At 37.9% G+C, this 23,375-nt stretch overlaps 1 protein-coding gene across 1 annotated transcript in view; it reads left to right on the top strand.

Annotated features, from left to right (window-relative positions):
* The window catches only part of LOC149159277 (uncharacterized), a 114,057-nt gene that overhangs the window by 10,659 nt on the left and 80,023 nt on the right, over window positions 1-23,375 (top strand). Inside the window, exon 2 of the mRNA XM_089436436.1 lies at window positions 4,127-4,188. Coding sequence (XP_089292562.1) covers window positions 4,127-4,188 — 62 coding nt within the window. The remainder of the gene's footprint in view (window positions 1-4,126; window positions 4,189-23,375) is intronic.

The raw sequence follows: 23,375 nt of genomic DNA, 5'->3' as shown, positions 1-23,375 counted from the left end.
AGGCGACTATGGATACAGGGGAGGAGGAGGATGCAGAGGAGAGCAGTGGTGACCATGATGATGAGGACATTGATGCTGATTCTGATGATGACTCTGAGGATTGATGGATACCTATTGCCTTGAGGCTTGTATACATGTAGTTGTTTTATATTTTCTATTTCTATTTGCCATTGGCATTGCACCAACACTACCTATGTAACACATTTTGATTTGATGACTTAATGAGAAAACTACAGTTGTCAGTGTCTTTATCTTACTATCTTGTAGTTGTAAGTTGTCTTCCATTTATGAATTATGAATCATGATTTATGTAACTACTGACATGTATTTGAATTTTGTATGTACTATGCATGCTATAAATGAAGATCTATGTTTGAAATCAATGAATTTGTATGATTAATTAGAATTTGTGTAAGAAATATCTAATTTTTAATATATATATATATATATATATATATTTTTTAATAAAATAATATATAACGAATCCTACGTGTCCTGTTCCAGCAGGTCAACGTGTCTGAATCTGACACTCGAATCCCCGAATCCTACAAAGGGCTAGACCAAGGGATGCGAGTGGAACTCTTCACCTTGTCTAGCCATCTTCATGCTCTTAATAACAAAATGAAACAATTGTAAGGACAATAGTCTGAAGTAAATGATTTAAATAAATGCGACTTGACTACGAGCCAAGACTAGGATCCTTGCAAAACAATTTCAAATGATGAGAATTTGAGATTAGGCAAATGCGGGAACTTCCATAAGCATTCTCAAAAGTGGGATGGTTCCTCCTAGAACTTCCCCTCACTCTTGAAGTATGATTCATAAATGTCTTCAACACAACTTCACACAAGCTTATTATGGGTTTAGCAACATGCAATGATAATAAAATTGTAGAGATTTATAGGAAAATCAACTAAAGTCTTCTCTATCTAAAGCAAATCTCTTAACCTCATGCCAATGTAAGCTAACTCTACATTAACATAACTCTAGAAGCATAATGGAAATAGTAGCATAACAACATAAGTAGAAGAATTGAAGCAATGATCAAGATATTACCTTGCTCAAGAAGAACAACACCTCAAATGTAACCCCAAAGTCTTTATTGTATTAAGAATATAGAAGAGCAAAGCTTCCACAAGCACAAGATTTCGTATCAAGAATACAAAATTAGAGTACAAGTCTCATTTAAATAGAGAAATGGGAGCCAATCCCAAGAGAGAAACTATGTGACAAGTGTAGATGGAGATGATCCCAAGGAAAGGAAAATCAAATCCCAAGAGAGAGCTGCTATGACACATGTGCAAGTTGAAATCCTCTTGCTGCCCAATGTATTTCCTTTGTGTAGAACTCATGCTGCCATGTGTAGGATTTTATTTGTGAAGAAAGGAGCTAACTCCTCATCAAATCTCATCAACTCGTCATGTGGATGACACCTCCCAAGGCTGACCCCAATATGTGATGTGTACACGCTGTCATGGAATGCGTGGAGCTGCCTTGGAGATATGCGTTTGAGGCTGGTGTGAAGTACGACTGCCACATGTGGATAGTGGACTGTAGTGAAGTGGAGACATATCTCCACAAAAGTAGCAATCAAATCTGCCATTAATTCGTTGACCCTTTCATGCTGCCACCTAGGAGATTCGACTTCCATATTTCTAGCAAAGAATTCGATTTTCCTCATGTGCTTAATCTCTTGGATGATGTCATGTGCCCAATCACCATTTAATTGCCTCTTGAGTTACCTTTTGACTTGAGATAATTTCCAAGTCATTTTGTCTTATGGAGTTTTCTTATTTTTCTCCATTTTATTTATTTCTGGGCTATTTTATTGCCACATTTTCCCCAAAATTTAGGAAAAGTGGGTTTTGAGGGTCTATAATTTATTTTTTACCCCTCTAAGCGTGTCTTAGTAGAAAGTTGAGGGATAGATCCAATTTTACCACTCACACCCCCCACAACTTCTCTAGACATCAATTATTACAATTTACATGGACAATTTAAAATTTCTGTTCGACAGGAAATTTGAAAAATTTTAAAATTGACCCCTAGACCTAATAAAATTATGCGAAACTTTGTGTGATCTAACATGGTAATATACATTGACTTTAGACACTAGGATTCACTTAAGGCTTCGCTATCGAGCCACACTCCAGCTTTGGGGTTCTGTCTAGGAGAAAAAACTCAGTTAATTAAGTGCTGAAAAGCACAAATATATAACCAAGTAAAAAAAACTCCTAGAGCGAACTCACTTGATATCAAAGTCTTAAGCTACCTAGGCCTGTTACATGACTCGATTTCATCATGCTAGCATCACTTTACAATATCCCTGTAGGGCTTGTAGAATCTGAGTACAATAGAGAAGCAAAGAGAAAAGAAAGAATTTAGAAGCTCTGATGATATCTGAACTCTGCAGGTACAAGAATCCTCTGACATATCCTTGGGCATGGAGTCTTCAAGTACACTTCAATGGTCAACATGTCACATTCTCCGAGCCCTGATATTCTGAAGTTTGCCATTTATGCAATTTGTTGGATCTCAACTTAAACAATACAGTTCAGCCAAAATAAATCTGCAACTTCCAACACATGATATCAGTCATTCACAGTCATACGAAACAATTCAACCTCTCACAGGGCTGCGTGTCTTTGTCAGGCATGGGTTGCTCCAGACATTAAAACTTGTTGGGCCTCACACTTGTTGAATCCTCTGCAGAGTCAACTCCCTCTCACAGGTCGCTGCTATTTCCATTCACTGGATGAAGAGTTTCATATCATGTTAAAATTTCAATTCATGATATGGGTATCCAAACTCAAATATTTAAGTGAAAGTTGAAACTTAAAATCTTATGAAACAACAATCAAAACTTCATTAGCTAAGACCATAGAGGTATCGATCAGGTGTAGAAACAGAATTTATCTGAATTTCAGATCATTCCACCAAGTAACGGGCAATACTGGTGCTGTAGATCAAATTGATGTACTCAAAATCTGTAATGGCAATCACATAATGTGTCATTAACTTCAAAAGAATGATTACAATAATACAAAACAAGATAGAAGCACCCTTAGAATGTAGGCACTCGACATGGGCAGTCTTCTGAAGTCAACTTGCCCTTTAATCCACCACGTGCTCATCTCAAGCAACAAAGTAGCGGAAGAAGACAACTGGCAGATAAAGAAGATAACAAATGACATGCTTAACTCTCTTAAATTGACACTCTAATACAAGGAAGGTCTCCCATTAAAGAACATCTCCCTAAGGTTTCACTAGTGTATGTCAACTTTCAAGCAAACTGGTAAAAATCTGACTTTCCCTCTCCAGATAGGCTAACTTTTGCATGAGGAGTGAGGCACAATAGTGGAGAGAATATTCTCTCTAATTAAAGTGTTAATCTCATTATTAATTGCAAATAACTCATTGACAACTGATCACCAGTCAAACAGTCAACCGCAATGTAAAAATGGAACCATTAAAAATAGACAGTCTAAAACAGAGAGTCCCTAAAAGTAGGAAATAAAAGAACCGATGGCTAATCACTAATCCATTGAAAATCTAAAAATAGGTCTTAGAAAATAGGAAACCCTAATGTCTAGGAGATGGAAATCATTTGGAGTACCGTGTTTGAGCATCAAAAACTAATATTCTTTCCTAGACAAGGTAAAGATCCATATCGCCTATAACTGCCTGTTAATCTCTATCCAGTTATTAGTATATCCAGAAATGGATGTTCTTTAAAAGGTTATTGCTTTTTTTATTTATATTGTTTGAAGGCACGAGTGCCTTGGCAGAAATATTGAGAAAGTCTTGCTGAGGCATTTTGATGAAATATGCTATGCTGCTACATAGAAGTTGCTGTTCTGAATGTGAGTTTGATATTTTTATTATGACTCCATGGTACAATGAAATATACTATGCTGCTACACACAAGTTGCTGTTCTGAATGTGAGTTTGATATTTTTGTTATGACTCCATGGTATTTTTTTAATACAACGTGTGCCTTCTAATAGAAAGCAATGCAGTGATTGTAGCAAACTTTAAAAATTATGTTTTATACATGTTTGCAAGTTCAGTAAGAATGATATCTGACTTGATGAATATAGTTTTTCTTATGTTTATTTATATGCAGGTGTCCATTCCAAGCATGCAAGAGTTGCTGTGTGAAAGCCAGAAATCCATGCCATATACATGGTATGCATTCATCATTGTTATAAAGCTGAATTAGTTAAAGGAGTAGTTCTCCACCAATACATGTATATGCATGTAATATTCCTAATGGAAATTTACAATGATACACAAAGCAAACATAGCAAAAACACAGAAAATTACTCAAACCATCAAAACACCATTTTAAAGCCAAAAACTGCGTTGCTGAGCCATTTTATTAATAAATCATGAAGTACAATAGGTGCCTGGAAAGTATGCACCTGGGCTTGCCCTAGGCAAGCTAGCTAAGCCCAAGTGATGAATATGAGATCTCCTCCAAGAGTGCTAGCTGGTTCTCCTTGGCTCTACGCTGAAATGCCCAGAAAGTGTGCTGTTGGCTATGTAGAATGGTTGCTAGGGCCTCCTCTGGTGCTCTGAAAATTCCGAGAATTTAACCCCGGGCTCTCCACCAATAACCCACAAAAACCCACGAAGGAATTGGCCAACTATTGACCCTGGAATTTCGCCCAAATTTCCCTAGTTCCTCTAGTTACTGGCTGAATTGGGACCCCTGTTTGACCCCTCAAATTTGCCCAGAAAATTCTGCCAAATTAATTCTGAGGTTCTTGTCAAAAACCTAAAAAAACCCAGAAAGGGTTTGTCCTAGTTTTGACACTCTAAAATTGCCACCAAATGCTTGGCCCGTTCTCCACAAGCAGAAGATGTAACTTGCAACTGTGTTTTTTTGTTCTTCGAAAGCGCTGGAAAGTTCCCCAAAATAATTGCAAACTCCAATCAAGGGCTCTTCCAGACTCCTCCTCAAATCTCAGGCCCAAACTTCCTTCACTCCGCAACTTCCAAGTGTGCCTCCTCCAAGCACTACGCAGGCCCCGCGCTATTGCTAGTGTCTGCTCCCCACAAACTCGCACTCCCACTGCTGGAACAATCATAACTGCATGAAACTCCCTCCTTGCACTGGTACTTGAATTCCACTGAAGCAAGGGTTGAGCTCTCTGCTCGGAGACACTCATGTGCTAAATAACACTTGCAGACTTGCCTTCAGCTCAAATGTGCTATGTCAAATACAAGATTTCTGAATAGATGAATAAATGACCAAAATGAGTGCCTCGTGTTCTTTTATCAAAGAGCCTCCAAGATGCCCATGTGGGTCCAACTCGACTTTCACCCACCAACTTCACTCCAATGCGAGCGTACTCCACATGTGGGCCATAATTCTCCATGGGGTGGCCCCCACGCTCCACTAGAGCCGCAATATTTCCCTTCCTTCCTAATGATCGGGCCCCCACTTAATCCCAAAATTCATGTGGGCCCTCCAAACTTACATCTCCTAAGTGCGAACATGAAATAAGACAAAATTGGGCAAGATTTATATTTCCCTTAGCAATATTGCTAAGCGGGATTATCACAATGCAACTTTCCATCTAGCTGTAAAACTATAATTTTTTTTTGCAAAGTAGACCAAAAAGATGAAAAGATAATTCCCCAAGCCCTAAGTCTTGAATTCAATGCACAATGATTTCAAGCAAGGCATGTCATTATTCTGTGATAATGGTTGATTGCCAAATGCCAACCTAGTTTAAATGGATTTCAAATCTGTACTCTAGCTGATTGATAGAGGGAAGGAAGATAATTTGTCCTTATTGTCAAAACTACTATTCTTGTATGCCTTATACCCAAAACTAAGATTACAACTTGTAAAGGTATCAGAGTTTGCTCTAGAATATGGCTGGGCCAATAAGGATGGAAATAATTGTAATATATCATTTTCTAGTCTTAGACAAATGAGATGCAAAACTGAACGCTTACACCAGTTAGTTTAGTGTGGAAAAAGTCGGGAAAAAATCAGCATTAAATCCCCAAAATGCGATTTTTTTGGCTGGCCGATTTTTTGCTGTTTTTTCCCAGTTGAAAAAGTCAGGATTAAATCGAAAAAGTCGGGATTAAATTGGGACTTTTTCCAAAAAGTCGTGAATGAGGTAGTTTCTTTAACGTTTTTTTTTTTTTTTTTGAAAAAATTGGGATTTTATTGAAAAAGTCGGGATTTTTTAAAAATGAATATTTTTGTATTTTTTTAATTTTGCTGACTTTTTCAAAAAACTCCCGACTTTAACGACTTTTTCAACTTCTGGACCCTTGCCGATTTAATCCCGACTTCGACTTTTTCCACATTGGTAACTTTATATTATATGATATTATGATGAGACACTTTTAGCAAATGATCCCAACTTAATGTGTACCATGATTAGGACCAAAGTCAGGTGGCTCAAATTCAAGTTTAGATTTGTACAGATAAAATTTGGAAAAATTGTCAGTGCAAAAAGGTCTCATAAAATTTGTCATTAAGTTCAAACTTCAAAGAGAAGAGCTTGGAACTCTTGTGTAAGCACACCGAGCCTGACATTGCTGTGTGTGGGTGTGTGGCAAACACGCTGTGCCTGGCATTCCTCATGGAATTCGGGATGACTGTCATGGTGTTCAGAGTGAAGATTTCACATCGTTCAGGGTGCAGCAGATTTAAGAGAGTTCAGAGTGCAGGTTTCATGGAGTTCAGACTGAAGATTTCATTGTTGATGAAATAAGCAAATCAGTAGTTGTGTACTCAGAGTTCAGAAGCTGCTGCTGGTGTTGCTTGAGCGAGAATAAAATTGGTATGAACAGTTGTTATATAGAGATTAAAAGTTAGGTTGAATCAGGTGAACCATTCACGAAATAAGCAACTCAGTAGTTGAGTGCTTGCAGTTCAGAAGCTTTCACGGACATTAGTTGAGAGCAAGAATAAAAATGGTATGAACAATTGTTTGGTAAGGATTAAAGCTTAGGTTAATTTTAAATGGTTTTCTTATATTAGAGCTAAAAAAATATCTGAACATAAACATTTATTTCATGAATTTATTGAAAAAGACATGCATTGAATGATATGATGTGGGGGTATTGATACATGGGTGTGGAACATGGAAAATATAATTGTAGGAGCTTAGATGTGTGTTTTGTGGTGCATTCTACCTCTAGTGGGGTGGTGATAGTCATGAGCGAGTTAATGTTCACATCATGTCAACTTTTTACATTAAAATTTATTTAAAAAAAATATATGTGCTTTAATCATAACCAACCTAGATCCATCTTAACCCTAGATATATCAAACACAGAGAGGGATCAAATCACTCAGACATTGTCTGGGCAACAAAACAACATCATGAAGGCCTATGTGTTCAAACAACACCGGGCAAACCCACAAGTTCAAATTGTTGATTTTTCCTCAACACTTCAGAATCAGGTCTATGTCTAAGATCACGAACACAAACACACTAAAATGCCACAACACAAGCACTTTGCACGATTTTAAATGTACAACACTGAATCAATGTAGTACACAAGACAATTTTTAACCTGAAACTTGTTATATTACAATCTTTAATACAACAAGCTAGGGCTCTTGTACTAGGGATCATGGCCCTTACAATTAGCCCTGATACAAGATCAACTGGGCTTGATGTCAACAACTATCAAACCACCGTTGAACAAGATACACTTGACTTACTTGCTGAAGGAGCGCTCAACTCAGCCCTTTCAGTCCATGTACCTTGAACAATTCTGGCAGGTCCTTTGCCACCTCTTCTACTGCTCACAAGACTTCTGCAACTATATAATGCTTGCATCTTCAGCTGACAAATCTGCCTCTATCAATCTTCTAGCTGCTTCTAGAATGAATGAACATAGGCTCAACAAAGCGCCCTCTAGCAACCCTCTTGCTCCTCCAAGATGCCTGCTCTTAGGGACTTCAACTTCTGCCCTCTAACAATGACAGGGCTGCTCCATACGGAGCCCTCTTATCACTGATTTGTCACACATCAAATCACTGAAATAGGGCTTCAAGGATCTGCCCACTAACTGTCTCCTTTCTGCTCCTAGGATGACAGAACTTAGCGCTTCTTGTCAACTTCCCACACAACACTGAATAACCTCCTGCATTCAATGCACTTTGGGTTTTCACAAATCTTCCCACATATCAGTGATATGCCCACTTGCATTCACCAAACCAGGGCATCACCAAATGACCCTCTTGACTGAATTCTAGTTGCTCCAAAATATCAGTCCTTAGGGTATACAATTCTGTCCTCACACTATCTTCATTGCTCATCCAAAGATGACAGACTTAGGGCTTCCTGCACAGCCCACTTAACAACGAATGTCCATTGCTTTACTGTCCTTAGGGCATCTAGAAAATCTGCCGACACATCTGCAATTTGTCACACCAACCACAGAACTTAGGGCTTACACAGATCAGCCCTCACTCGGCCCCTTAACAACTTATAGGATGACTGAACTAGAGCTAGATGACATGCTGTCCAAACTCCTATGGACAGACATTCAACCAGTCCACTTCAGCACTTCTCTCCAACGATTCTGCCCACATCTCTTCACTTCAAGTCAGCCACACTACCTTCAGCGTGCCTCCTCACACTGTAACCTTTAGCTCATACTCTTCTGTCCACACAAGAGAGTATCTTGGCTCCTCTAGAGGATCAGTCAACGCACCTAAACCCTGCTCTATAATCTTCAGGATCTGTTGCCTTAAAACCAGACTTCACCTCACTTTTCTAGGGTCTTGGCCCTCTTTTCTATGAACAGAAACAAAGCGAAAATCACAGAACTTGGGATAGACTATTAGGGCACTTACACGGCTGGCTGAACATGCATAGAAAGAGCCCTAATCTACGGCACAAACCACGGAGAATTACCCCTCAAACCATGCACAGAAAACAAGTTACTTGAGGCTGAAATTACCAATGTTGCAGTTATCATTATTGGGATATTATCGGCGAGGGGAAAAAATCGGAAAAAATTGGGAAAAAATCGGTAAAAATCGGGAAATAATTGTAAAATACAAAAATATTATTTTTTTTCAATTTTTTTAATATCTAAAGCATGTACAACATAAAATAAATACATTGACACATAAATATGATAAAAGAACTAATAAATAAGATGTGTAATATCATTTCTAGTGCTACATCACACATAACAGTGAATCATGTCCTGAATAGTAAGTCCTGACTCCTGAGTCCCAACTCAGCCTCAAAATATCAACAAAAAATATAATAATGTATCTCATATCATGAGTCATAATGTCATATACAATGAAATGAACCGAATAACTAAAGTCTAATGCTACTGATTTCCTCTGCACCTCTTTCAAGAAAATGCAATAGCTTTCCCTTTCCGTCTAGATGTAGATGCTGGTGGAGTTGGCAGTGGACGCTGTTGTGCTCTAGAAGCTGAAGAACTAGGAGCTACAGGATGTAGACCACGTCCTCTACTGGTGACAGGGGTAGCCTGGGTAGGTTGTGTCACCTCCTCCTCCTGTTGCTCCTCCTCATAAAAAAATCGAAGTTTTTTTTTTGTTTTTTTTTAAGGGTTTTCCCAAAAAGTCGCGATTTTTACGAAAAAATCGCGATTTTTTCAAGTTGTTGCAATTTTTTCGCAAAAAAAAAAAATTTAACATAAAAATCGGGCGATAATATCGCCAAAGTCAAAAAATTGTGATTTTCTAATTATATTGCAATAATATCGCGATTTTCGCAACACTGGAAATTACAGAGACGCTTCTCCATCAATCTTGTGGAAACTCGGACTTCTCAATAGACATAAGACACACCACTCTTGCGCACATTTCGTCCTCCTTAAGTTCTGTGTCAACCTGAGATAATTCACACTTGTTCTTGAGCAAATCACATGAGAGAATGTATTTGGATTGATCTCCAACGAACTCCTTATCTCTTCTTTTAGGTTTCTATGAGGGTAATGATTAGCCCTCAAGGGGAATGACTTAAGCCCAAGTCGACTTGAACTATCTTGAAAAAACCCCAACTATCATAAGAAATGAGATTCTTTCGTTGGTTCTTTCACCACATCATCGAAGCCTTAGGTGCCCTATAGCCCTTCAAGGGTGCCCCTCATGCATCCAATGAATAAACAATCAAGTTTTCCACATGGTCTTGCACCCACAACTTTGAGTATAAAGCACACTGCTTGGGTACACTGTCCACAAACCATTTTTGTGGGTCAAATCCTCACAAACCTAGTACCCTAGGGGTTGTGGGAGTACCTCCCAAGCTACACAAATCAACACAAATGCTAAATAACAATGAAGCCGAATGACACCCATACAAAATTGCTGAGAAGATAATAGCTATAATGTTTGGTCCTTAGAAAAATTAAAGGTGAACATCAGGGGAAAGTAAAAACAAAAATTGATAAGGTGAATGCAGCGAATGCTACATGAATAGAATTTTGTGCCAAATTATTGAAATGCCTAACCAAAATGTTCCAAATTTTTGTTGAATTTCTATGCAATATTGCGGTAGATTCATTTTTTTCCTAATGATATTCAACCAATATTTTATGCCACTACTATCATTTAATAATTGCGCTTAAAAAAATATCAATTGTAAATGCAATGGAAACAGTAAAGATCACAGAAAGACAACCATGCACAATAGAGACAATAATTTTACCCTGGGAAACCCAACCTTGGGAGAAAACCCAACAACTTTTCTTAGGAGAAATTATTCTTTAGCAAGGTTTACAAATCAGATATTTGTCCAGAAATCTGTGCTAATATCCAAGTCAAAATTCTAGTCAAACTTGGCCAACTTGCTGTCCTTTGAGGTCAGCTCCTTTAGCCCTTCTTTAGCCTTGTTTCACCTACAACCAGTGGCCTTCCTGCAACTTCTATGGCCTTTTTGCTGCTGTTGCGACCTTCCTGATCCACACGTGCAATTGTCCAAGAGGAGTAAGAGAAATGATAGAGAGAGAAGAAACTTGCTCTTGCTTGGTGGAGAAAATGAGACATCACACCCTCTATTTATACATGTCAAATGAGGTGAAATAACTGTTACAATCTGAAAGTTCCATGCAGAAATTTAAAAATTCTTTGTAGAAACTTGTAAGTTTTATGTAGAAAACTAAATGTACTTTGCAGAAATTTGAATGGAACTGAATGTACTTTGTAGAAAATTGAATGTACTTCGCAGAAAACTGAATTTTCTATGCTGTTGCAATTACTTAGAATGCAGATTTCTTCTTCAAATTTTTTTAGATTAGCAATTGTAGATAGAACATAACTTAAGAATCATATGAAGACAACCAAACACAAATATAAGACACAGAGAGTTAGGTCCAATGACCAATGAAAAATCCACAAGGGGAAAACCCAAATGATTCATCTTCTATTAGATTTTTTCAATTGTTCAGCAGAGTACAAAGAGATAGAGAGAGAGAATGATAATGAACTAAAGTCACCAATGCTTAATCAACTTGCAACTGAAGTGCTCTTGCTCTTTTCTTTAAGATCTCATTCTCTTGATCAAATCTTGTCCTTCACACTTGCTCTAGCTCTTCTCTTGTTCTTACTCTTCACTTGCTCTCACACTTCTCTTGCACAAACTCAACACTAGCCCTCTTTCTTCACAATGAACATGCTTCTCTCAACTCTCACTTGCTTTTGCTTAAATAGATGAGAAAGGATAGGAGTTACAAAATGAATTCATGCCTTGAGCCAATAATAGGAGAATTGAATTCCATGAGGGAGGAGTTATTTGAGGAGAAGTGTAACTCATCCCGAGAATAGAGAGAGAGGTACACTTGTCTTGAGGAGTTACAATTCGAATTAGGGATTGAGAGCTACACTTAAACATGAGAGAATATTTGGTGAGAGTTACAAATTGAATTGAATGAGGGAGTTACAAGTGCATTTAATGAGGAGGAGTTAGACTTTTGCTATACATTGAATTAGAGAGGGAGAGTTACATTCTCTTAAGTGTGGAGTTACTATTTTATTCCAAGAGAGGTTCAATTTTCCAAGTAAGAGATTCTCAATTTAATTTACTTATTCCATGAGAGAAATCGTTTTTATTAATCCATTAAAGGTGAATGATTTTAGACTTTGTTTTATAAATAGTAGTATCATAATAATAATAATACCAGTAAGGATAAAAATATTAATTCTTTACTTACATAATCATGATTGATTTGATTTTAAAGTGGATTCCATATGTTCTCGATTAGCTGTGACCACTTTCCGGAAGGGTCACGTCCATAAGTCCAAGCTGCTCTCTAAAAACCAAGAACTTTCCTTTCGGTAAAGGCTTGGTAAGAATGTCAACTATCTGATCATCAGTGGAGATGTGATGGAGCCTCACTGCTCCTCTCTGCACCATATCCCGGATATAGTGATACTTGATCTCAATATGCTTGGACTTGTCATGAAACACAAGATTTTCTGCAAGACGAATCCCACTCTTATTGTCACAATATATAACTGTTGTGTTTGGAACTTGCTCAAATAGTTCCCCAAAATATTTTCTCAACCAAACTGCCTCACAACTAGCCATGCTAGCAGCAATGTACTCAGCTTCAACTGTACTCAGTGCAACAAACTTCTGCTTTCTACTCATCCAAGAGATCATGGTAGATCCCAAGCTAAAGCAACACCCAAAAGTGCTCTTTCTATCAACAAAGTTACCTGCCCAATCAACATCAGTATATCCATGAAGTCTTACATTTTTAACAATATATTTCAATCCTAGATTGATAGTTCCATGCAAGTATCTGAGTACATGTTTTGCAACAATCCAGTGGACATGAAAGGGATCAGTGATATGCTGAATTAAAGTGTTTACAACTATTCAGTGCAACAAATTTATGCTTTCTACTTATCCAAGAGATCATGGTAGATCCCGAGCTAAAGCAACACCCAAAAGTGCTCTTTCTATCAACATAGTTACTTACCCAATCAACATCAGTATATCCATGAAGTCTTACATTTTTAGCAGTATATTTCAATCCTAGATTGATAGTTCCATGCAAGTATCTGAGTACATGTTTTGTAGCAATCCAGTGGGCATGAAAGGGATCAATCATATGCTGACTTAAAGTGTTTACAACAAAGCATATGTCAGGCCCAGTGTTTACCAAAAACATCAAAGCACCAATGAGTTGTCTATACTTTGTGGGATTTGCTAGATTAGGTCCTGCAACTTTGCTACATAAATTCTTAAAGTTCATTTCCATAGTAGTATGCATGGACTTACATTCGACCATAGCAAATCTTTCAAGAAGCTTAACAACATATTTTATTTGAGAAAGATAAATTTCACCAGGTCTTGCTAGACCTCTAGACCTAGAAAGTAATGCATCAAACCAAGGTCTTTCATTTCAAATTCAAAAGCTAACTCCGTCTTACACTGGAGGATAAAAGGTTCTCCTCCTGTCAAGAATAAATTATCAATATACAAAATCAAAATCAAAGGTATCCCTTGGACTGTCTTGAAGTAGAGGTTTGGGTCTGCACTGCTTTTTATGAAACCAAGCTTTATCAGGTAGCTATCAATGCGAGCATACCAAGCTCTTGCAACTTGATTCAACCCATATAAGGCTTTCTTTAGTCTGCATACATGAGTTTCCTTGTCATGCTCTTCAAAGTCTTGTGGCTATTCCACAAATACCTCTTCCTTGAGGAAGCCATGCAATAAAGCAATTTTCACATCCATTTGGTGAAGAGTCCATCCCTGGCTTGCAGTTAAGGCGACAACAAATCGAATAGTAGTATATCGAGCTACAAGTGCAAAAATATCATCATAATCTATTCCCTCTTTCTGAGAGAAACCTCTAGCTACAAATCTAGCCTTATATTTTTCAATACTACTATCTGCACCATGTTTAATCTTAAACAACCATTTGGAAGTGACAACAGATTTACCTTGAGGTCTAGGAACCACTTCCTAGACATCATTCTGGATGATGGAATCGTATTCTTCAGTCATGGTATCTTTCCAGACTTGTTCTTTCGCTGCTTCTTCAAAGGTGCATGGTTCTACCTGAATGATGTTGCTCATGGCAGCGACATACCCTTGAAACCAACTTGGCTTCTTACTTTCTCTGAACATTCCTCTTGGGGCAGCATGTTGTTCAATGTCTTGCAAGGTATCTCGCAGTCATCGTGGTCTCTTTCTGGTAGGAGGATCATGTGGTGGAGGATCTAGAGGATCCATGGAACCCATTGGATTATTAACAAGCTCATTCTCAAGTTCTGGTTCAGACTCAGATGCAACCTCTTTTTCATTAACAACTTGTCTTTTAGCAATGGCAGGAGGAGGAGAGTCTCTTACTTTTCTAAGAGCTGCATCTTCATCAAATGTTACGTCTTTGCTAAACTCTATAGTTCTTTGACTAGGTACATAAATTCTATAAGCTTTTGAATTATCACAATAACCAACAAATGTACCTTTCTTACCTGAAGCTTCCAGTTTGTTCCTTTTCTCTTTTGGCACATGGAAGTATACAGGACAACCAAAGATTCTCAAATGACTCACCTCAGGCCTTTTACCAGTGAAGACTTCTTCAGGAGTCTTATTGTTTAAGGCTTGATGAGGAGTTATGTTTTGCACATAAACAACGATATTTGCAGCTTCTCCCCACATAAACTTTGGTAGCTTTTAATCGTGCAACATGGCTCTAACCGCTTCCATAATAGCTCTATTCTTCCTCTCATCCACGCCATTTTGTTGTGGATTGTATGGCATAGTGGTTTCTTTTTTTATTTCAGCGTCTTTGCAAAGATCATTAAAATCGTTGGAGGTGAACTCTCCTCCATTATCAAATTTGAGAGCTTTGATCAACTTTCTAGTTTGATTTTCAATCAGAGCCTTGAAATCTCTGAACATGTCAAATGCTTCCCCTTTCTTTTTCAAAAAGAATATCCATGTCTTGTGAGAAAAATCATCAACAAAAATCATGAAATACAAGTAGCCACCAAGAGAAGTAACAGGCATAGGTCCACATAAATCAGAATGTATGAGCTGAAGTACCTGACTAGTTTTTGTTCTGCTTGAAGGGAATGGTCCCTTTATATGCTTTCCACTTGCACATCTTGGGCAAACTCCTTCATGATCCATTATGATCTCAGACATTCCAGAAACCATCTTCCTTACATGAGGTAAGGATTTGTAGTGTAGGTGAGCAAATCTTCTGTGCCATAGCTCACACTGAAGATCGGTATCATGGACTAGTGCATGAATGGGTTTACCATTGACTTTGTAAATCCCTTCACATCTTGATCCAAGAGTGAAGGCTTCTCGAACCTTTCCATTAATAAAAACAACTTTCATTCCTTTATCTTCTAGAGCAGATATGGATACAAGATTCTTTTTCAAACCAAGTACATACAAAAATTCTTGCAGAAAAATAGATTTTCCATCATCTAATTGAAATGAAATTGAACCATAACCTTTAACTTGGTGAGTAGAATTATCTCCAAGGATAACATTTAAATTAGTCTCCCTCTCAACTAGATTAGAGAGTGCTTCTTTGTAACCAGTAAAATGTTTGGAAGCACCACTATCAACTAACCAACTATCAAATGAATCTGCAGAAGAAGAACTGGAAAGAGCAGAAACAAGAAAATATTCTGATTGAGTTTCTGCTGCATTATTTCTATATCTTGGATTTTTTGTTTTTAGGATGCCCTTTTCTTTGATTTTTAGAAGAGTTTTTTCTATAATCAGATTTGTTTTTAAATCTAGGTGTTCTTCTTCTTTCTTTACAGTCACGTGCAAAATGACCATGCTTTTGTGTTAATTTTTAGTTAACATGTTCTTTGCTTAGGACAATTATTTCAGCTTCCATAGTAGCCCATTTGATAATCCATTTCATTTCAGTCACATGAACCGTTATCACATTGGTAGTAACTTAAGAAAGAACATAAACGTTCGAAGCAGAAGACAAGCCAAGACAAGAGAACACAAGGATATGGCTCAAGCCAGGGAAAAACCCCACGATGGGGAAAACTGTTCATAAAATCTTCTTATTATTAATATCAAATATTCATCAAGGAGAGAGAAACCATAACTTAAAGTCAAAATGACTTTCCAATTTTGTAGATCCAATGTCGCTGCTCCACAAGTAAATGGCTCAATCAAATACTGTAATTCTAGCATTCTGTTTCAGTGATCAGATGACATCTGTAGTGAAGTTTGGTTAGGGCTTTTTGTAAATCACTATTGCCCTACTTGACTGATCCAAAGTTCTTTAATTCAATTGCGGCCTTCCTAGACAAGCATTGTGATGCCCTTCACTGGCTTTAGAGGATGATCTAAACGTTGTTATACATCTCGACCTCCTTGTTTGTCCTTGTATATGCTTGCGACCCTTCTTGAAATAACAAGACTGAAGTGCGGGTTCACCAAGAGGGAGATTCAGCCTTACACAGTGCTCTAGACAACCTACAAATTTGGTCTATCAATCTGATCTTGATAACAAACCTGAAATGATAAGATTACCCATACAACATGACCAAAAGACTTCTCAAGACCAGTGATTGTCCTATTTGAGACATCTTGGCCCTGTGGTAGAAGAATAACCCAAACAAGTTAGCCCTTCGTCCTTCTTCTAGTGCTAGGCTAGTGCAGACATATTTTGGAGCCCTTGGATGTGAGAAATGAGGATGGAGGATGCCCTTATCTACAATTTGAGATGACAATTTGTCCTTATGGAGGTGAAGTCGACCTTGACACTTGGAGGCAAATTCAAAATTTCAAATTTTCAATTTTCCCGCCTTGATAAGGTTATGACTTGTAGAATTTCTTTTGAATAAATAAATATTTTTCCTTATCCAAATTTGGTGATCTTTAGGTCGATTTTGATCCTTTCGAGAAGAGGAACTTAATGCAATGATTATCTTCATCAGATGAGCTGCCCAAAGTGGAATTTGGCCCTAGTTGCCAATTTTAACACTCCCTCTCAACTAGGAAGAATTCCACCTGCCAATCCATCCATCATTATGCCATCTTGACTTCATACACGATCTCTGCATCTCATCTCAACTCTGTTGAATACTGATATAGATAATGAAGAAGAACTGATCGAGAGTGAGTCACAAGACCTTGCCACTCTCCACTAACAAAAGTCAGTTCTTATAACCAGGGGTCAAACCCCAATCGGACTTGATCCAAGCTGATTAACTTGTTTGAACATCATGCATCCTAGACATAGGGAGTATTGCAGTACACGATGTGTCCATTGGTAGTGCTATGGTCCTTATCCACTTTTCCCAACTCATTGGCCAGATGAGAGGTAGTTCCCATGTGTCCCTGACTACATGGGTAGGATGATACTGAAGCAATAACAGGGAAAGAATATATCACATCCTGCTTACAACCATACGTAGGGAAAGGATGAACCACATACTATAGTCACATATCACAACCATTGTAGGGAAAGGATAAACCACATCCTACAATCATATATCACAATCATTGTAGGGAAAGGATAAACCATATCCTATATGCATGCAAATCACCGAGAGTAGGGAAAGGATGAACTACTTTCTACGTGCATGCTAATCAATCAATCGTAGGAAGGATACTACTTGTGGTTGAAGGATGAACCATGTCCCATCGATATGTCAACCATTTATCGTAGGGAATGAGCATCCTATATGTGGGGAAAGGATGAATCATGTCCCACTGACATGTCCACACGTGACAACCAACAAATGCTTATATGCATCTCTCACTGGGTTGTCCGTAGGAGAAGGTGAACCACTCATCCTGCTAATATGCCATAGGAGAAGGTGAACCACTCATCCTATGCATAGGCCCTCAATCATAGGGGAAGGTGAACCACTCACCCTATGGTCGCTCATAGCTCCAAAAAGTACCTCAAGCCCCCAGGAGCTCTTAGAGCTCAATGTTCAACCGAGACCCTCATAAAAGGGTCTTTCCACGACTCCCAACCTTTCTCTGAAGGAAGATATTGTTCTTACCAAAAGACTTTGAGAGGAGGATGGTAACCTATACATCCATCCTGCAATGATGGGGCTTGATAGTTCCCTACTGTACCATATATATAGTGGTGCTTGTTGCCAATGATGAGAGCAGAAGTGGAACAAAGGAAACATCCTCAACCAATCGGATTTACTATAGTAAACCATGCATGCAGCCTCAATAGTGCTCAACAGAAATATAGATGTGCTCTTTCCACCCACCGTATTGCCAAAATATCCATGTGATCTTAGATTCTGGCAGTGTATATTTGACCATAAAATCACAAAATATCTCAATAGACAGGTATAAATATATGAGGTTTATCCATAGATTGACTCAAAGTCTTCATAGCGAGACATATGACTAATAGGGTGTTTATTGAGAACACTAGGAAACTCATATACAAACCAATAGCTTGACCATTTCATCAGACCTTCACAGGGAATAGTGTAGCAGGGTTGGTTCTTCCATCTTTGATTTTAAAATAACTTCCTCTAATACTGATAAATGAGAGGGTCATTAATCAGACATCATTGATAAGCATCATATCTCCCTCTGAACATCGGGAAAATATGCTTGCTCAGAACATATCCATCAAGGTATCTGCACCCTGCTATTAATACTTTGGTCCATGCACCAAGGTCAGCCAATCATGCTGCTTCTCAAGTAACAAAGATGTGATCATTAGACATCATATCATAATCAGCTGTCATGAATTGCCTCAGTCAACGCCCTTTGACATGGTTATCTTTCTTGAAATATTCTATAGCTCCCTCTGAAGCCTTACGACAGTTGGTCATCTAGCTTTCAACGATGAGCTTGCTAAATGATTTCTGCCAGGTGCATTAAACTACTCAATCCATTATAAGGATGATCTTCTCAACCAGGCATCTATATACATATGACCATTTCTATATGAAGAGAAGCTGATAAGTAGTTATATCATCTTCCTTCAAATTCTCAGGCCAGAGGAAGTATAACATCAACTCCTGCACGAGGAACAAATAATGCTGCTACATCAGGGATGTCCAGGGCCAAATCATCTGCTGAGTTGGGCAATTTACCAAAACCTTTGCTAACCTTCTCAGGGACAAGAGTAGTGCAGTCATGCCTATCTCTGGTCATGGAGATAAATAATAGTGATAGTTCGGACAACCCAGATTAGAAAGATCAGTGGCTGTTGGGGCCATATCGTTAGAATCAAGATATTCATTTATGTTGTATTCATAGACTCCATAGAAAGGTTTCTCTTTGTTGTCATAGATTGGGTCATTGCGATCAAGATATGCACAACCACCTCTATACTTCATCAAAGCCCTGGAATGGGATGCTAAGCACTTATACTCCATATAAAGGTTTCTCTTTGTTGTCATAGATTGGGTCATTGCGATCAAGACATGCACAACCACCTCTATACTTCATCAAAGGCTTGAAATGGGATGCTAAGCACTTATAATTGTTTTTTTTTTAAGACTGAAGACTTCAAGGTACATTATTCCTTATGTAAGATACCAAAGACAAAGGTACAGGGATAGATCCCTGAGGCTTCTTCATAGAGGATCAACATTCGAAAGATGACATTTATGCTTTTCTTAGAATGGTCTACTTGCTTTAGACAATTTCTTTAATGATAGCTTCAGGTCTACAAGTTACTAGGGAGACTGACTCAAGAGATCTTTTGCCAAAGATGACATAATGCCTCTACAGAACTTCTGCAAAGTTGAATTCTAATTGTTGCAAAAATGAGCCCCTCTGATACAAGAATAATTTTTTAAGGTAGTGTTCCTTACAAGAGCTTTAAACATGTATTTTGAACTGCTTAGGTAAACAATAATAAATGAAGGTCTCCTTTTGCTCAGAACATGCTCTAGACTTCTTCTCTAGTCATTGACTCAAGTCTGCCACAAAAAAGAAATTGAAACTGAAACCTTCATATGCTGAAATATTACCCTTACCATTTTACAAGAAATAGGTCATTGCCCTAACTTATTTGCCACATAAAAATGATGCTCAGGAATAAGCCCTAAGCCATATGATGATTCGGATCAGGGATCATGATGTAAAACTATAGTACATACTTCGGTCTTTACTTTAAGAACTGATACTTGATGAAGATGAACCCTTGACCTTGAAGACCTCTGACCCTTAAACAATCAGAGGCTTGAATAGATGCCAGAACAGTACGAGGATGATTTCACACAAGAGAAAACTACATATGACCTTATTTTGATTCAGAGGATGATGCTTAACACAAGAGTTTAATACTGAGGCCACTGTACTTATGTAACGCCCTTACCACAACTTAAATCCTGTAAATTCTACTTAAATCTGACAATTGTAATTTTTCACAGGAACTTATCAATTTGATACACAGATACATACTTGGCTTTCGAGTTTGAAGTCGATCCCTTGCTGTTGTAGCTCCGATTTTCTCCCGTTACTAAACGACCAAAACCTCCCTACCAAATTGGGCACAATCTTGGTACCCAGCTCCAAAATACTTCCAATTTGAAATAATTTGGCCCCCATGCCCAAAAGATTCAAGAACAACTGCTCAATTTTCCTCAATGTCTATGGCTTTCTTTCTATTGCCTTCTCTGTCTCCCCCTTGAGAACTTCCTTCTGTCCTCCTCCATTCTCTTATAACATCTCCCTTTCACCGCCGTTGTTATGAAACCGGCTCACAAAAATATAGAAAAGATAGATGAACACCTTAGAAATAAGCCTCTTCGAGGGGGAAACTTCCTTTACATTACACAAATGAACAATTCTCAGATGATACAAATGACAAGAACTCCTTTCTATATATAGGAGTCTAAGGGGTCATAATATAATCAGAGCCAACATAACAATAATAATGTAAGGGAACAATAATAACAATAGTGGGCTTCTATGGGGCACAATAGTAACAATATGGGGACTACATGGGTACAACAATATAATAAGGGGGTTGTACTAATAACAATAAGGGGTTACACTAGTAGTATAGGGGCCTAACATGCCCCTCTCCTTCAAAAAGTGTTGTCCTCAACGCTTGAGTAGTTCTTGATGCTTTTGTATAAAATTCTTGTCCTCCCATGTGGAATCTTCAACGGTAAGTTCTTCCACTTATGAGATACTCTGAAATTGATTGATTTTGTAGTTGTTGGGTTCTTGTTTATGTGATTGCTCCAGGTTCCAATATGTTTTTTCCTTCCTCTTCAAGTTTTGGCAATATTGTTTGAATTGGGATCTTCTGCAACTTTTGAATGAGTCGCCACACTTCTTCGTCCTTCTTCCATTCATCCCTTGCTTCATTTATCCAATCTGGTTGGATAATAGAAATGGTGCAAAGAAATCCTTCCACATCCTCATCCTTTCTTGAGAGTGCATCTGCCACAACATTTTGCTTCCCTTTTTTGTAGATGATTTCAAAGTCATAACCCAACATCTTTGTGACCCTTTTTTGTTGCTCTTCTGAAGATAATCTTTGTTCTAAAAAGTATTTAAGACTATCATGATCTGTTTTTACCTTGAAGTGTCTTCCCATTAGGTAGGGTCGCCATTTCTCAAGTGCATGTAGTATTGCCAACGTTTGCTTCTCATAAATAGCTTTGTGTAAATACTTTCCTTTGATTGGACGACTTTCAAAAGAAATGGGTCTTTCTTCTTGCATTAAAATAACACCGATTCCATTTCCTGAGGCATCACATTCCACAATAAAGGTTTTTGTGAAGTCTGGTGTAGCTAAGACTGGTGCTTGGCACATTGCCTCTTTAAGATGTTCAAAGGCCTTCGTTGCTTCTGGAGTCCATGAAAATGCATCTTTCTTCAATAATGTTGTTAGAGGTGCTGCTATTCTCCCATAATTCTTAACAAACTTGCGATAATACCCTATCAACTCGAGAAATCCTTGTAGATGCTTTATGGATGTGGGGATTTTCCATTCCTTAATGGTTTTCATTTTGCTAGGGTCTACCTTAACACCTTCATGAGATACAATATGACCTAGATATTCCACCTCTTGTACTCCAAAGAAACATTTGGAGATTTTTGCATATAATTGTTTCTCCTCCAATAGTTTGAGCACCCTGTCAACATGTTGGACATGATCCTTCCAAGACTTGCTGTAGATTAGTATATCATCAAAAAATACTAACACAAATTTTCTAAGTGTTTGAAAATGGAATTCATCAAACCTTGAAATGTAGAAGGTGCATTAGTAAGGCCAAAAGGCATGACCAAAAATTCATAATGACCCTCATGAGTTCTAAACGCTGTTTTTGGAATGTCTTCAGTCTTCATTATGATTTGATGATATCCTGAACGAAGATCCAACTTGGTGAAGTAAATTGATCCATGCAATTCATCAATGACAGGAATGGGAAATTTATCTTTAATAGTGAGATCGTTGAGCTCCCTATAATTTGGACACATGCGCCATGATCCATCCTTCTTGTGAATTAATACTACTAGAGTAGAGAAAGAAATTTGACTAGGTTGAATTATACTAGCCTCTAGCATTTCTGCAACCATATGTTCAATTTCACTCTTTTGGGCATAGGGATATCTGTACGGCCTGTTGTTTGGAGGAACACTTCCTGGAATCAAATGAATAGCATGATCATGATTTCGAATAGGTGGGAGACATTTGGGAGTCTCAAATACCTTGGAATGATTGTCGAAGACTTTTTGGAGATCTGGAGAAATAGATGATTTCGATGTGGGAACCTCTAGCGAACATAATTGTGCAATTACACCTCATTGTTCCTTCTTTAGAAGCTTTGTCATACCGTTAGAGTTGATTATCTTTCCCAGTTTCTCTGCAATACCCCTTAATTCAACTTCTTTTCCTTCCGCAGAAAATTTCATGAAAAGTTCTTGAAAATTAAAAGCTATTGTACCCAAGGATTGTAGCCATTGGACTCCTAGTACAACATCAGCACCACCCATTGGAATGGAAAGCATTGGGCTATTCAATACATATTCTCCCATGGATAACTTGATATTATGGCACTTTCCAGAGCAATTTATGGTTCCTCCACTTGCAACCATCACTTGACACTCTGGTGCTGGATATAGGAAGCAATTCAATTCTTTTGCTATCTTACAATGAATAAAATTATGGGTACTTCCCGAATCAATCAACACTATTACCTTTTTCTTCTTGATATGTCCTTCTATCTTGATAGTTTGAGGAGTGGTAATTCCAGCCAATGCATTACAAGATATGGTCGGATTCATTTCTTCTTCATCTAGGGTTTATTCCTGGAGTATATCCTCTTCTTTTGACATTTCTTGTTCCTTTTCTTCCTTCTCTTCACAATCTATGTAGAATAATTTCTTCTCAGCACACTTATGACCTTTAGTGTATTTTCTATCACAACTGTAACAAAGCCCTTTTGCTCT

The sequence above is a fragment of the Pinus tabuliformis genome, chromosome 5_2, assembly GCF_031772625.1.
Source record: "Pinus tabuliformis cultivar Carrire ecotype Pingquan chromosome 5_2, CPIR1, whole genome shotgun sequence".
NCBI lineage: Eukaryota > Viridiplantae > Streptophyta > Pinopsida > Pinales > Pinaceae > Pinus > Pinus tabuliformis.
Note: the sequence above shows the minus strand (reverse complement) of the source record. Positions and strands in the feature narration are given on the sequence as shown.